Below are 17,538 nucleotides of genomic sequence, written 5' to 3' on the forward strand. Positions count from 1 at the left end.
GTGGTGGCCCACAATGTTTCCAGAGTTAACTTAGTCTGTCCTATCAAAGAATTCCCTGGATGGCAGAGGGGCCACTTTTCCATGGATGTACAAAGAGCCAGGTGGTTCATTGGAACTTTTTTTTTTTTTTTGCAAGGCCTCACTCTGTTGCCCAGGCTGAAATGCAGTGGTGTGTTGTATGATCATACTTCATTGCAGCCTCAAAATCCTGGGCTCAAGCGATCCTCCTCCTCTTAGTCACTGAGATTACAGGTATATGCCATCATGCCCAGCAATTTTTTTTTTTTTTTTTTTTTTAGTAGAGATGAAGTCTCCCTGTGTTGCCCAGGCTGGTCTCAAACTCCTGGGCTCAAGTGATCCTCCCACCTTGGCTTCCCAGAGAACTGGGATTATAGGTGTGAGCCACTGGGCCAGCTGGAAATATTATAAACTCCTTTTTCATGCTTCTATTGCTGATCTAGCAGGTATTTTGAATGGGTGGGTCAGAAGACTGAAAGATAACCCAACAAGAGATTAGGGGAAAACACGGTACCTATTCCTTAGATCTTCTACCATGCTTTTATCAGTTTCAAAATAAATTATTTCTTCAGGCTGAAATAGACAACCAAAAGTTAGAAGAGATTCTAGAGACCATGTTTACATCACAGTCACTCCTGGAATGCCAGCTATAATGAGGAGGAAGACAAACCAGGCTTCTGTGGCAAAAACACTCAATTCCATAGGTAACATGCAGACCACAGCATTTTCTTTTATTTTCACACTGCTTCACGAGAATAGGGGATGGGGGATGGGTTTACAAAAGATATATTTTCCTGGGTAAAACAGACCTGGCGCCCCAATTCATTTTTCAAACAAGCATTTGACACTGTATGGATTCTACCAAATAATCTTTGGCAGCTGCACTGGTGTCTTCCACTGTGACCTTGGCGAAGTCTTCACCTCTCTGTTCTGAGTCTTTAAGAAGGGATAATAATAGTGCCTACTGCTCTAGGGTTTTGTGAAGATTTTAAAATAAAGTAATACATGTAAAGCCTGGCACATATGGAATGCTCAACAAACATCAGATATTATTATTATTCTAACATGGTTGATCATCTTCCTTCTTTGATTATTTGTTTCTTTCAGCTGGAAGAAGCCAGTTCTTTGTGCTTGTGTGTGTGTATGCACACACGTGCATGCATGTACACACACACACACACACACACACACACACACACACATGCACATACACAGAATCCATTTCAACCTCCCCTGTCTCCAAGCCTTTGCCTGGAACAGTGCTATTCCATGTTTCTTCCAGTTCCCTTCCTGGGCAGGATTTTCTGGGAGGAGAGGACTTTTCAAGTTCCTTGCCAACCCAACCCTCAACTCCTTGCAGGGCTCACATGGACAAGAGTGAGGGGCTGGGTTTAGACAGTTTTTACTTTGGGTATTCCTGAGCTGAGGAAGAGGCAGCTGTAGGGACAGGGACAGATGTTCCCCCCTCGTGAGTGGAATGAGGGTTGTGTAAAAAGGAGGCAACATTTGATAGGCCTCTAGGTTCCTAAGTGTGGCCTCCAGACTGGCAACCTCACATCCGGGAACTTGTTGGAAACACAAATTCTTGGCCCTCACCTGAGATCTACTGAATCAGGAACTCCAGGGGTGAGGCCCAGCAACCTGTGTTTTAACAAGCTCCCCTTCTGCTGGCTCTGATGCCTGCCATGGTGGAGGAGCACTGGATTAGAGATGGTCCCAGGCACAGGGAGGAGCCCCACAGTACAGCATGGTAGGAGACGGGAGATACCGAGGAAGGGAAGGATGACTTTGTGTCATCTTGCAGGAGCTGGCAGCTATCTCACACAGGACAGGTGGACAGAATTCCCTAATTACTGTCACCAACGGCTGTCTACTCCTCACTGGGCAACTCCTGTGGATTAGTTAGGCCATCTTCAGGCCTGAAAAAGAGGCCTGGTTTATGCTGACTTGAGAAGTTTATGGCGTGTTTATCCTTTCCTTTTCTGGCAAAGGCCTCTTTCTTCCTGGGCACTCATGTCCTTCAAAACTTCAAGGGGATTTCCCTGTTAACACCACTTCTGAGTACCCACATTCTCCTCACGCACATTCAAATTTGTGTTCACAATTGTGTGTAATAGTGTTCACTCTAGATAGTGGTTTATTCTGGGATGTATGTGGCAAGGCAGAAGATGGAGGGCCATGAACCCACAGGAAAGAAGTAGAGATACAAGTTAAACACAACTATGAGTTTTATATTTATAGATTCAACTTGGCAGAAGGCTTTAGTTTCAGTCCTAAGTCAGTGTAGCTTTTACAAATACAATTTAGATCACAGCAGCCCTTGCCTTAGAGATGCTGGCTTCTGTCTGCCCTGAGGACAAAGGCCCAAACTCTCACCAGGACTGTCCACCCCAGCATTGGCCAGCCTTGCCTCTCAGCTCCTGGACAGATATCTCCTTGCCACTACAGGTCTTCCCATTTGCTGTTCCTGCTATCTGTCGGGACCATTCTCATTCCTGACTTTTATCTAGGCCAGCTCCTGCTCACCCTTCCTCACTCATGCTTCTCATCATTCTTTCCCGGAAGCCCCTACAACTCCCCTCCCTCAAGGCCTCCTGCTGTGCACTCCCCAAAGCACCATCATATCTTCTGTAACAGCACTCATTGCTCTGTACTGCACTTGCTTGCTCCCTTTTGTTTCTTCCTCTAGAATCCAAGTTCCAAGAACACTGAGATATGTCTTTTTCCTTGTAGTATCTACATCTAACGTAACACTGGCTCATAGTGGGAAATCAATAAATATCACCTGAATGAACAAGAGAATGATTATACATTAAACAAACAAGAGCCTCATCTCGAAATAGATTATTCTCCCCCTAGGAGGCAGCAATGCTTTGGTCACAGCTTTGGGATGGGCAAAGCAAGGTATGGGCTGTAGAGGCTTTAAATGTGGCTTGCTCAAGAAAGAGAAGCACATTTCCCCTTCTTTAAAATGACTTTTCAAATAGGAAATATAAAAATACCTATATATGCTTGCATCTGCATGGAGAATGTTAGAAGGATGCATGAGAAACTACTGACAGTGACTTCTTCTTTGAGAGTGGGAAAGAGACGTTGAATGAGAAAGAAACCCATCACTTTTTTTTTTTTTTTTCGACAGAGTCTCACTCTGTTGTCCAGACTGGAGTGCAGTGGTGCAATTTCAGCTCACTGCAACCTCTGCCACCCTGGGCTCAAGTGATTCTCCTGCCTCAGCCTCCCGAGTAACTGGGATTACAGGTGTGCACCACCACATTCAGCTACTTTTTTTTATAATTTCAGTAGAGACGGGATTTCATCACGTTGGCCAGGCTGGTCTCGAACTCCAGACCTCAAGTGATCCACCTGCCTCAGCCTCCCAAAGTGCTGGGATTACAGGCATGAGCCACCTCACCCAGCCAGAAATCCATCATTTTATACACTTGGGCCCTCTTTGATTTCTTCCCCCACAGCCACCATGCATTCTTTTTGATAGTGTGAATTGCCTTGAATCTATACAGGCAAACATAGAGAATAATGTAATGAACATCCACCTAGCATACCTACCACCTAGCTATATCTGATCTTTGCATTCTTCCATATTAGTTTTAGACTTTTAAAAAATAAGTAAGATACTACAGACAGACTTGAAATACTCTGTATACTGCTCCTTGATCTCATTCCTTTTTTTCTCTCCCCAAAAGTAACCTCTAATCTGAATTTGGTATTTATCATTCCCATGAATGCTCTTCTACATCACCACATATCTATGTATACATAAACGATATACAGCTTTCAAACTCCACATAAATGGTTTTGTACTGTATGTGTCATTTCATGTCTTTTTATTTTGCTCAGCATTATATTTTTTATATTCTTTCATATAGATATGCATGACTCTTGGCCAGTGATTCTCAACCTTGGCTGCACGTTGGCATCAACTGGGGAGCCTTCAAAGCTCCTGGCACGTGGGTTCCACCCTCAGAGATTCTGATGTAATGCACTGACAGTCAAATTGGGAACAACTGTAAATGGCTCAGTTCATTCACCTTTTACTGCTGTACAGAAGATTTCATTGTATAAGTACTTCACAACTCATGTACTGATTTCCAGTTGATGAACTGTTTCAAATTTTTGTTATTTCAAGCAATTCTCTAATGAACGTTGTTGTACTTGTCTCCCTCTGAATGTTCCTCTGGGGTATACACTGAGAAATTTGCATTGGCAGATCAAAGGTTGAGCATCTTCACCTTCACCAGGTATTATCAACATATTGTTTTCCAAAGCATTTACAGAAATGTATGCTCCCACCACTTCTCTGCCTCTTTGCCAACACTTAGTATGATCACACATTTTTTTTTGCCAATTTTATGCATGTGAAATAATTTTATTGTTTTAGTTGTTTATTTATCTTAGAGAAAAGGTCTTGCAGTAGGCTCCTAGGCTGGAGTGCAGTGGTGCGATCATAGCTCACTGTAACCTCAACCTCCTGGGCTCAAACAGTCCTCTCATCTAAGTGTCCTGAGTAGCTGGGACTACACTTGCGCATCATCACCATGCCCGGGTAATTATTTTGTTTTTATTTTTACAGACAGGGTCTTTCTATGCTGCCCAGGCTGGTCTCGAACTCCTGGCCTCAAGTGATCCTCATGGCTTGACCGCCCCAGGTGTTGGGATTACAGGCATAAGCCACCATGTCCAGCAATGGTTTTATTGTTTTAAATTATATTTCCTTGATTATGAGTGAGGTTTAGCATGTAAGTTACTGCTTCTATGAATTGTCTTTTGCCTAATTTTTCTGTTGTTCTTTTGCTCTCTCTTATCCTTTCTCTCTCTCTCCCTCCCTCCCTCTGGGCTCCTGTCTCCTCATTTGTGGACTTGGCAATTGCCGACACCCTGCCACAGCTTGGCCCTCAATCCAGAAACAGCTGTTGACATGGTATTTCTAGTGCCTTCCCAAAGTAATACTGAGTACATCACAGATCCATTAGCCAAGCCATGTAGTGATTGAGTTACTTCTTGGTCTCCTGTCCCCTGAGCCCCAGACAGTGAGTCTACAGCTTTCCTTCCCATCTCCTTTCAAAAATAAGGAAGTAAAGTAGCCCCACCACAGTCCCTGTCTTTAAAAAGTGATGCTTGCTCTGGTTCTCTGGCTTTCATGAAGCATTTTCAGATCTTGCTGCCATCCCTGCTCCAGCCTACTCACTGCTAGTGTTTCTGTCCTGTTTCTATTCCATGAGACAACTGTCATGGTTGGGAGTCCAGAAAGCTTCTTGTTTGTCAATTTTTCTACTTGATCCTTACCATAGATATGGCGCAGGAGGGCTAGGTCAGAGTAAGAACTTACTACACATCTTGAACATTATCTGTTATGTTTTATGATGAAAAAAATTTAAATTCTATTTTAGCATCTAAATTTGCATTTGAGATGTCACTTTCTTCTCAATTTATTTTTTCTGCAAGTAGGGGAAAGAGCCCCTGAGCTGGATGGCAGAGAAAACTAGTTTTTTAATTAATATTGCCAAATATTTCAGTAACCAACCAACTATAAAACATAATAAGAGCTGTCACAATTAGTAAAGATTAGAAGCAATGGTAACTCTCATACAGACACCCCTGGGAAAATATGATTTACCTGTATGCTTTGTATTTTTGTTCCTTGAACGTTTTTTGGAAGCAACTGCTTCCAGAAACTTTCCTTTGAATAGTCAAAAAATACAGCCATTGGTGTATTATTTTGTTGAATATTAAACCAGACCTATGAAAATATTAACATAATATTAGTGTAGGTCCATAGGAACACAAGGCCCATTGTTGATAAGGAAGGAGCAAAATTTTACAGTCTTACTACTCAATGAAGTGGCAGAATCCCAGTGGGGTTCTGAGGCAGGAGATAAAGAGATTCTAGGGTTTCATGATCATTAGACTACCTCAATGGTTCTCATCCTTGAAGGCACTACACAATCACCTGGAGAAGCTTTAGGGATAAAAGATTGCCCCGCCCCATGCCCTAGGGAATCTGATAGACTATCTATATTTAAAGTTCCCCAGGTGATTCTAGTGTATAGGCAGGGTGACTCTTGAGGAGATAACTCAAGATTTTTTTTTTCCCCATATACTTACATTTCTATCATCAAACAAACAATCTACACTTTTTAAGGGACAAAACGGGTCAAACTGCTTATAACATTGGCCAGTTGATGGATTCCAAAGCAAATATTCATTAGTTTCTTGAGTTACTACATAAGCCACATGCCCCTGTATGAGAAAAAAGAAAGTAATTTTTGGTGGATTTGAATAATTTTTTTATATGGAAATTATACTGTGATGATTCTGATTTCTAAAGCCTTTTTTAGTGGAGTGTGGTGGCTTATGCCTGTAATCCTGGCTCTTTGGGAGGCTGAGGTGGGAGGATCACTTGAGCCCAGGAGTTTGAGACCAGCCTGGGCAGCATAAGGAAACCCTGTATCTATCACAAAAAAAAATTTTTTAATTTGCTGGGCACAGCGGCACACACACCTGTAGTCCCAGCTACTTGGGAGGCTAAGGTGGGAGGATTGCTTGAGTCTGAGAAGTTGAGGCTGCAATGAGCTGTGATAATGCAACTGCCCTATAGCTTGGGTGACAAAGTAAGATCCTGTCTCAATAACAAACAAACAACAAAAATAAATAAAAGCCTTTTTGAGGGCTTTTACATTTTCTTTGAAATGAAAAAAACAAAAACAAAAACAAAAACAAAAAACCAAAGCTCCAGAAATCCTCAGCCCAAGGTTAGCATGAGGATTCATGAAAGAACTTGTGAGCCAGTGCTGTCATGTATGGTCCTGCAGAGTGTGCCCTGATGGCAACACAGCTGTTGTTTTAACAAATCAGTGCATTACAAGGATTTCCCAACAGATAGTACTGCAGTGTTTTGAGGTAGGGCACTTTTGTCTAATTCATACAAGATGCTATATGGACTATCCCTGCTTTGGTTAGAATATATTTGGAGACTGAGGGTGAACACCAGGCAGAGATAGGAAATGGAAACTGGCTTAAGGCTCTGACAAAACCAAGTAAAGTTAAAAAGCCATTAAATTAAATTTGGGAACAAGATTTGCAATCAGAAGCTAAAGGGAAGTATGCAGAAAACCAGTCTGAGGAATAAAAAGTAGTTATTATGTTGTTATTATTTTACTCTGAAAGATAAGACCTTTTTTAGTGTAAGCCTATCCTAGCAAAGAATAAAAATTTTTAGGTAATAATAATAATGAGACTATTTAACATTTATTGAGTATTTATTTGCATCAGATACTATGCTAAGAATAACACTAACTTTGTCACTTTCATTCACTCCAAATTCTGGGAGGAAGGGTTGATTATTGTGCCCATCTTTCATATAAAGAATCAGAGGTTAAGAGACTTGTCAAAAGAGCCCATGAGTGGCATTACTCCTGTTTCATGAGGAGGTAACTGAGGCTCAGAGAAGTAAACAAGGCTGAGATCATACAGTTAGTGGCATTGCTGGGTTTTTTGTCTGTGTGTGTGACAGGGTCTCGCTCTGTTGCCCAGGTTAGAGTGCAGTGGTGCCATTATAGCTCACCGCAGCCTCGATCTCCCAGGCTCAAGCGATCTTCCCTCCTCAGTCTCCTAAGTATGTGGGACCACAGGTATGTGTCACTATGCCTGGCTTATTTATTTATTTATAGAGGTGGGAGCTCCCTGTGTTATCCAGGCTGATCTTGAACTCCTGAGCTCAAGCAATCCTCCCTCCTCAGCCTCCCAAAGTGCTGGGATTATAGGCACGAGCCACCATGCTCAGCAATTGCTGCATTTTAAACCTGTGTCTGACTGTCCCCCAAACCCATATTCTTAAAACTACGCTGTGCAGCCTGCTCTCCTCGACTTCACAGCCCTTGCTCTTGGTCTCTGTGCTCATCGTCTTTATAGTAAAGAGGAGGCTTTACCTTAACCACATGGCTGAGGTGAAACTGTGCAGGGCTACCTCCTGCAGTGTTGGTCCACAGGTACTAACGCAAATAGTTGCCAAAATATTGTTGACTGTTTACTGCCATCTAGTGGCACTTACAACTATGGCAGGAGATCATATAGAGGGAATGAACTTCTCTATTAATAGTTAACAAGCTTGGCAATGAAATAATAAATGATGCCAAGAGAATACAAGGAAATAAATCATCATGACAAAATCCATAAGGCAAGACTGTAAATACTGACACTTAGTAAGATACTCATGGTAGGGCTAGAAACAGTTCAGAAATAATAGCTTTCTGGTGGTACAAATGTAGAAGCATATAAATTAAGCTGTAAACATTTCAGATAGGGAAACATTAATTCCTGGCTCACTTCTTATAAGATTAAAGCCCCAGCAATGGAGCATGAGGAGAAGTGTTTTTTTTTTTACAGATCTTAAAATACACTTATTAGAAACATATGATGGGCCGGGCACAGTGGCTCATGCCTGTAATCCCAGCACTTTGGGAGACCAAGGCAGATGGAACACCTGAGGTCAGGAGTCAAGACCAGCCTGGCCAACATGATGAAACCCCATCTCTACTAAAAATACAAAAAATTAGCCGGGCGTGATGGGTGCCTGTAATTCCAGCTACTCAGGAGGCTGAGGCAGAAAAATCACTTGAACCCAGGAGGCAGAGGTTGCGGTGAGGCGAGATCACGCCATTGCCTTCCAGCCTGGGCAGCAGGAGCGAAACTCCATCTCAAAAAACAAAAATAAAAACAAAAACCATATGATGATCATGGTGGTAAGGATGGATAACAGCTGCCACAACTACACTATAACTATTACTACATTACCACCACCATCACCACCACCTTTATTGTGTCCAGGTGCTGCTCTCAGTCCCTTAATACGTACTAAGTCATTTAATATTCCCAGTAACCCTATGATGTAGCACTATTTTTAGTACTCTTTTACAAGGGAGAAAAGCAAAAGGAAATCACTCTTTAAATTGTAGAAATTTTGATGAACCAATATTATCCTCTTAACTAATCATTGCTTGCCCATGAAATTCCAAATTAGTTTGTGAAGAGATGGAAACCTGGGTTTGAAGTCTTCTAAACCTGCAGCTGAAATCTGATTTCCTTTTGCTTACATTATTTCAATATGAACTCCAGCACTTACTTCTAACACTGAGGTTCCCAAGAGGACCAGTGCCTTCTTTCCAAAATACAGAAAGAAATTACAGAGAAGGATGGCATGCTCCTCCTTGTTTCCAACAGCCAAACTGATGCAGCGCTAAGACAAAAGCAACAGGAATAAAAAAAAAAAAGAGCGGGAAAATTGAGTGATGCAAGCATCCAACTGATGCGGAGCACCTGTACTCACTCCAGTTCCAAACCCATTTATTTTTACCAAGTTGCTAAGTTGACAGCAGAGCAGACAGCTCCGGCTTTGCTAGGGCATTAGAGGAAGAGAACATTGACTTGGAGCATTGGGGCCACCTTTATTATAGAACACTTAATGTAGATATTGAATAGAGTGACCAGACAATTTATACCCAAAATGGGATGTTTTTGTTTAGGACAAATATTAAAGTGCCCTGGGCAAGCAGGGACATATGGACTGGTATTTCGAGGAACCTTATCTGATAGGGAATCATATAGTGTTTGTAGGAAGTGATCCTTTGGGCTGTGGAGCTACATTCTGTCCTGTACCAATATAGTACTGTCAACTCAAAGAAAGGAAGAAATCTGAGTTGGATGTTAATCAGGAAAAGTGACTCTGAAACGTCTTCAACTCAAAGAGCTGAACAGCTGAGCAGGGTGTAACAGATCAAATAGCGAGTGCCCAGTAAAGCACAGCAATATAGCAGGGGAGAAAAAGTATAGCAGAAGTAGCCAACTGGTGGTCTATGACCTAGTTCTAGTCTACAGGTGTGTTTTGTTTGGCTCCCAGAATGTCAAAAAAAGAACATTTTCTTAGAAAATTCTAGATTTCTGGATTTTGTTGGAAAAAAAAAAAAAAACCTCTAGCAAAGACTTGGGTCCAAATGTTCAGATGGCAACAATCTGTTGCTGACTAGTGGCTACATCATTTAAATAAGGCATGTGGCCAGGCGCGGTGGCTCATGCTTGTAATCCCAGCACTTTGGGAGGCTGAGGTGGGCAGATCATGAGGTCAGGAGATTGAGACCATCCTGGCCAACATGGTGAAACCCCATCTCTGCTAAAATCCAAAAAAAAAAAAAAAAAATTAGCTGGGCCTGGTGGTGTGTGCCTATAATTCCAGCTACTCAGGAGGCTGAGGCAGGAGAATTGCTTGAACCAGGGAGTTAGAGGTTGCAGTGAGTCGAGATCGTGCCATCGCACTCCAGCCTGGCGACAGAGCGAGACTCCATTAAAAAAAAAAAAAAAAAAAAAGATGTGACATGCACTCTCCAGTTCAATACCCTTCCTGAGAAGGAGCTGTGGGGGCCAGGGAGGTGGGCGTAAGGGTTGGGGAGCTAGAGAGCTCATGGCAATGACTATTTACCGATCAGTATGGAAGCATTGCAATGTTTTAACAACTGATATGGCCCTATCAGTGTGCATTGGCTGAACCTGATGGTGAAGGATGGGGGTTAGGGAGGATAGTTAAGGAGGCCCTTCTGAAAGAACAGTGTGAACAGGTGAGCTAAGGGCAGAATAATAATAGTCTTCATTGTCAGGCCAAGGAGGTTCTGGATTTTATAAGAGGAGTAGGGAGATGATGACAGTAGGGAACTAAGTTTTCCTGAGGTCCAGATGCTTTGCATGTTACTACATTTAGTCTTTTTAAAACTCCTGTATGACATAGATAAGGAAATTGAGGTCCAAATAGGTTAACTTATCTTAGGTCACACATCTATTAAGTCTTTGAACTAGGATTTGAACCAAGGTTGGTTGTTTTACTCCAAAGACTGTGTGTTAGGTGAGAGAAAATAATTCTTTTCTTGTGAAACTGAATCAGTCATACACTCATGGTTTATGACACAAACATGATTTAAGCTGAAATGGAAGAAATACTCTAAATACTCTACTTAGGGTTGCCAGACTTGAAAAGAACTTATAGGATGCCCAGTTAGATTTTAATTTCAGATAAACAACAAGTAATTTATTACTAAAAGTTTGTCCTGAATATTGCATGGGGCCTGTATTTTATTTGGCAATCAGAGTAAAGAGGACTTTAAGTGCTAAGGAAGAGCACTGTTCTACGAGCTCTTCACTCAGAGGAGGGTGATGGGGGAAAGCTTTTGGGAAGTGACAGCACTTGCACAAGACTTCAGAGTTTGACCAACTCCATAGTGACAAGTCATACTGCTCTCTGGAGAATGGCATAATATTATACTCCTGGAATTCCCGTTGAGTCAAAATATTCATGAGCTACCACTTAGAATGTTGAAAAGATTTTTGGTATTCATGAATTATTTCCATAGATTGCTATGGAGCTGAAGGTGATGTATAAAATTATCAAATACTTTTAAATTTCACAAGGCAAAGTAATACATAAATACATAATATTTTTAAAAGGTTTCCTTAAAAGAAATACTATACATTTTAATTATAAAATGTAATTTATTACCTCTGATGTCATCCATATATCTGAACCATCATTTTCATCCGGTGTATTAAGCATAAAAGGAATCAAAGATACAAATCGAGCAATGAGGTCCTAGAATAATATTCACATTTATTGAGTGTGTACTGTATGTCCATCGCTTAGCACAATGCTTTACATGCACTGTCTCATTTAGCATATAATCTAAGCCTATAAAAGTAGACACTATTATTATTCTACTATTACAGAAGAGGAAATAAGCTTGGAGTAATAAAATAACTTGCCCTGGATTCCATGGCTAATGCAATATGTGAAGTCTCTGGGAAACTGAGCCCAAGTTGGACTGACTGCACAGGGTGCATGTAACCATTATATTTTATTTATATTTATTTATTTACTAATTATTTATTTAGTAATTTATTACTAAAATTTTAAATATTACAATAATATGTTTCCACATTAAACATGTACTTTAAAGTACAACTGTTAAAAAATTTTAAGATATTGAAGAATAGCAAAGGTTTTATTTGTTTTTTGGTTCAAAATCTATCACAATTATTTTTGTGAATATAACTTTATTATAAGCTGTTGCAGCAGGGAGATATTAGGGTAGTACAATGTGCTTTCTCAAACAATGTAAGTTATACTATGGAATTTTCCCCTATAGTGCTGGAGACAAAGACTCAGACTAATCTAGGAAGGGAGAAAGGGGTGCAAATAATGTGTTAACATAGAAAGTTCATGAACATTTTAACTGTTATTCAATAGTTGCCATTTATGTGCTATTATGTTCCTCTACACTGGTGACTTCATGCAATTAATAAACAAGACTCACAATCCTTGACAAGCAAAGGAGCTCAGATTTATATGTATTTTTTAAAAGATAAAGATAGTCTTTGAAATAGATCTGAGAGCACTATTACCTCCTTGGATATTGGGTGTCAGGACACACAGGCAGGAAGAAACTCATGATGGAAAAGCAGTGTAGCAATAGGCAATCTAAATTAGAACTTTTGATTTTAGCTTAAAGAGTCCAGCTAAGGGAGCTTTATGACTCACAAACAGTACAAATATTTTGAGGACAGACGACTCACTAGATTGAACCCAAATACACAAAAGGTAAAAGTGATTCTTCACAGATTCCCTTTAATCAAAATGAAGATGTTAAAAATAATTATAACTTACAAATGTTGCATTAGAATTGTGAAGAAATATATCCAGAAGTTGCTGAGGTGGATTTAATGCCTTGATATATCTTGTGACTAAGAACTGTATCCCTTTATCATTAAAAACAGTAGTTATGATTCTTCGGTTGGGAAACATTGCCTTACAATTCTTTTTAAAAATCTGTGCTCTCTGCAAGACGTCTGTTTGACCTAAAAACTACAATAAAATTTAAAGTATTTCAACACTGTACTATATTGTTCTCACAGGAAAATGTCAAGAACCAATGTTTATTTTTGCCATCTTTGAAATTATTATTACTGGTTTTTAAAATAGTTTATACTTCTTTGATGGTATATATAAAAGAAATTCAATGTAAAACCTACCTTATCTAGTGTTGGATTACAGGTGACATATGATATTTGAGGTTCAATGGTAGCAAAAATATTTAAGAATGTACATTCTTTTAAATTCTTCTCATTGGAATCTTCTTTAGGAAATACATAAGTATTACTCCAAGTATACCCAAGCAAAACTGGTGGAATAGTTACTTGAAATGTTCCACTAATCTGAAAGAGTATATCAGTATAATGGATTATGCATGATGAAAATAAACATCAGTCAAATATTAAGGCCCAGCGGAGTCCACTCCATCACAGAAAGCTTGCTTGCTTGCGTGAATGGGTTTCTACTCATTTGTACTTGCCCAAGAATGAGCAGGTTCTCTGTGGTGATGTGTTCATAGGCACCCTTGACACCTTGGGTCCCTGCCTAAGGTTACTCCTACCCTATGTAGAGAGGGTAGGAGTAACAAAGGAATGAAACAAAGAAGCAAGTTACGATACCAGCCATAAAGCTCTTAGAAAATCTAACGCAGGCTCAGAGAAGAAGCTAAAAGATCATGTTACATTTTGTATTGGGTCTATAAAGAGAAAATATGTAACAGCAAGAAAGACAACCCTGAGGTCCACAGTAGGAGAAATTGTGTGTGTGTGTGTATGTGTGTGTATGTGTGCGTGCATGTGTGTAAGAGGTAAATAATAATAATAATACATATTAGCTGGGAGTGGTGGTGCACACCTGTGGTCCCAGCTACTTAGGAGGTTGAGGTGGGAGGAGGCTTGGGAGGCTGAGGCTGCAATAAGCTATGATTGTCTCACTGCATTCCAGCCTGGGCAACACAGCGAGATGCTGTCTCAAAAAAACACATGATAGCTAATAGTTACTGAGTGCTTACTAATGTGCAAGACCCTGTGCCAAGTGCTTGATATAGATCATATCATTCAATGGAGTAGACACTGCCCTTATCTCCATTTCACAAATAAGGAAACTGAGGGTCGGAGAATTGAAGTATTTGTGCAAGATCACAAAAGTAATGAGTAGTGGAGCCAGGATTACAACCCAGATGTGTCCACCTTTGAAGTCCACACTCTTACCTACCACTGTATCCTGCAGTCTGGCCTGAGACTAAGCAGTGTCCACAGGGACTTAAAAACATAGGAAGCCCTGTAGCTGTACCTCCAACAATGTCTATTCCTATTGCCGGTCTTTGCAACACGTGCCGTCATGACTTCATGGGACTGCACATTGTGCAGGCACCTCTACTCGCCTACCTGATATTCGTTCTTTCCCACTTCCTTACCAATAGCTTTAGTTGGTAACATGACAGCCAGGTAGTAGGAACAGAAAGTTCATTAACACTTTAATTGGTATATGATGGCAGCCATTTATGTACTACTATGACACTGTACAGTGGTGACTTTGTGCAATTAATAAACAAGGCTCACAATTCTTGACAAGCAAAGGAGCTAGGATTTGTATATATTTTTTAAATGATTGTCTCTAAAATAAATCTGAGAGCACTGTTATCTCCTTGGAAATTTGGTGTCAGGACACATAGGCAGGAAGAAACCCGTGATGGAAAAGCAGGGTAGCAAAAGGCAACCTAAATTAAGCCTTTATTTGCTTGACCAATTTGTCAAGCCCTTATTTTCTTGAGAAATTCATCTTTAAGGACTTAATTCAAAAGTTATCACCTATGTTAAGTTTTCTTTGATCTTTGATTCTCCTCCTTAGTCTCCTCTTATCTACCAAACTCTCTGAACCACTACCCCAGCATTTCCACTTGCAAACCAGGAAGAGTAAAGCACTCCCTACTGTATGTTCCCATGTACTTATCTCATACCTCTATTAAAGCACTACAGCATTATCACATTGTACTGAAATGTTAGTTTTATTCCATAGACAGTGAACTCACTGAGGTAGAAAATTCATTTCTGACTTTTCACATTTCCAGTGTCTGGCATGGCGTCAGAGATGTCAAGTGCCTTGCCTACCATCACTCAGTGAAGAAGTAACAGTGGAGTCTGGGCTGGGGCTTTTCTACTTTGCTAGTCATGTAGGCATTTTCCTGCTACATAATAACCCAACAGCAGAGCCCTCTGAGGCTCTCATAGAGACTAGGTGCAAATCATAGGTCTTACCATTGTCAATACACAGTGTCGACAAGCTGAAACTCCTGGTACCCATGATTACAAAACAACACCATTATTCAGAATGTTTCATGAATCTGATCTTATAGAACTCTTACATGCAAATATAAATGTTGTTTTAAGACCTAAGACTAGTTTTCCTATTCTTTGTTAGTAAACACTCAAGATACTATCCTATTCTTTGTTAGTGAACACTCTAAAGAACTGTCTAGAGACAGTTCAAATCTTCAAACACTTCAAAAGCCCAGAACATTCTAATACAGGATCATCTTAACTGACCTACCAGCCTGCCAATCACAGAGTCTGATTCAAAGACAACAGAAAGTGTTTCTATTATCCAGAGGTCAAAACTTAGAATGAGCAAAGAAGCATTTTCTCTTACCTCAGATTGTTGCAGAAGAGCAGAAAAAGGGAAGACAATGGATCCAAGCCAATCCTTTCTTATATATGAGTGACCACTACAGCTCTTGAGACAGTGATCCTATGAAAATAAATAATTTTTTATTACTTAATATCATGTGATGAATAGTTTTATAAACTCACAGGTAAATATAAAAAGTCATTCTCTTTTAAAAAAGAAATCAAGGCCAGAGGCAGTGGCTCACACCTGTAATCCCAGCACTTTGGGAGGCCGAGGCGGGCGGATCACAAGGTCAGGAGATCGAGACCACGGTGAAACCCCGTCTCTACTAAAAATACAAAAAAAAAAAAAAAAAAAAAAATTAGCCGGGAGTAGTGGCAGGCGCCTGTGGTCCCAGCTACTCGGAGAGGCTGAGGCAGGAGAATGGCGTGAACCTGGGAGGCGGAGCTTGCAGTGAGCCGAGATTGCGCCACTGTACTCCAGCCTGGGCGACAGAGCAAGACTCCGTTTCAAAAAAAAAAAAAAAAAAAAAAAAAAAAAAGAAATCAAAAGGTAAATAGAAAAGATGTTTTTCTTGCTTTTTAATTTATTTGAAAGATAACTATTTAAAGCAAAAATAATAGTCTGAGAGAAAATTATCTGTTGTGGAGTTTGTGACTTTTGTAAAGTAGAATGTATGACAACACTAGCACAATGCAAGGAAGGGGAAATGGAGGCATTATATTATAGTATCCTGCTCTTACACTATATGTGAAGTGGTACTATATTATGTACAGATAGTCTGTGGTGAATTAAAGAGAATATTGTAAACCTGAGAGCAACAGTTAAGAAAACAATTATAGCTAATAAGCCAATAGTGGAAATAAAATGAAATCATAAAAGTATCCCATCAATCCAAAAGAAGGCAGGAAAAAAGAATAAAGAATAGTTGGGATAAGCAGAAGATAAATAGGAAGATGGTACACAGCCAGGTTAATAATTATACAAAATGTAAATGGTCATACATTCAAAGGCAGAGATTATCAGAGTGGATTAAAAAGCAAGACTCAACTGTATGCTGTCTAGAGTAAACCCATTTTAAATATAAAGACACGGCTTAAAAGAAAATAAAAAGATATGTTATACAAACACTAATTAAAAGAAAGCCGAGTCACTATATAACAGACAAACCATATTTAAAAACAAGAAATATAATCAGGAATAAAGAGAGATATTTTATACTGATACAGGAATCTATTCATCAAAAAGAAATATGTATGTAATATGTAATATATATCTAACACTTATGAACCTAGAAAGAGAGTTGCAAAATACAGAGCTAAAAAACATGACATCAAAAGCAAGTTGATAAATTTGACTTCATCAAAATTAAAAACCTCACTCTTCAAAACACACTGCTAAGAAAATAAAAAGATAAGCTACATATTGGGAGAAAATATTTGCAAATCATGTATCTGACAAAAGACTTGAATACAAAGAACTCCCAAAATTCAATAAGAAAATAACCCAATTTTAAAAATAGACAAAAGACTTGAACAGACACCTCACCAAAGAAGATATATAAATGGCAAATAAATATTTACATGGAAGGGTGCCCATCACCATTAGTCATTAGGAAATGCAAATTAGAGCTACAAAGAGAGACCACCACACAACTATTAGAGTGGCTAAAGTTTAAAAGTTTGACCAAGTGTTTGTAAGAAAGTGAAAGAACTGGAAGTCTCCTACATTACTGGTGGGCATAAAAAGTGGTACAATCACTTCAGAAAACAGTTTAGCAGTTTCTTAAATATTCATTTACCATCATATCCAGCTATTTTTATTTACTAAGAGAAATGAAAGCATTTGTCTATAAAAAGACTTTACACAAATGTTCATAGCAGCTTTATTTATAATAGTCAAAAAATGAAAACAATCTAAACGTCCATCAACAGGTGAATATATAAACAAGCAATGAAATGCATGTTTATCAA

The 17,538-nt window shown here is 39.6% G+C and overlaps 1 protein-coding gene across 1 annotated transcript in view; it reads right to left on the reverse strand.

Moving 5' to 3' along the window:
- CC2D2B (coiled-coil and C2 domain containing 2B) overlaps positions 1–17,538 on the reverse strand; it is a 131,781-nt gene that overhangs the window by 7,094 nt on the left and 107,149 nt on the right. Inside the window, 8 exon segments of the mRNA XM_030809155.1 lie at positions 533–591; positions 5,651–5,773; positions 6,139–6,273; positions 9,155–9,268; positions 11,573–11,662; positions 12,734–12,931; positions 13,099–13,281; positions 15,587–15,685. Coding sequence (XP_030665015.1) covers positions 533–591; positions 5,651–5,773; positions 6,139–6,273; positions 9,155–9,268; positions 11,573–11,662; positions 12,734–12,931; positions 13,099–13,281; positions 15,587–15,685 — 1,001 coding nt within the window.

Source organism: Nomascus leucogenys, chromosome 3, assembly GCF_006542625.1.
Source record: "Nomascus leucogenys isolate Asia chromosome 3, Asia_NLE_v1, whole genome shotgun sequence".
Lineage (NCBI taxonomy): Eukaryota > Metazoa > Chordata > Mammalia > Primates > Hylobatidae > Nomascus > Nomascus leucogenys.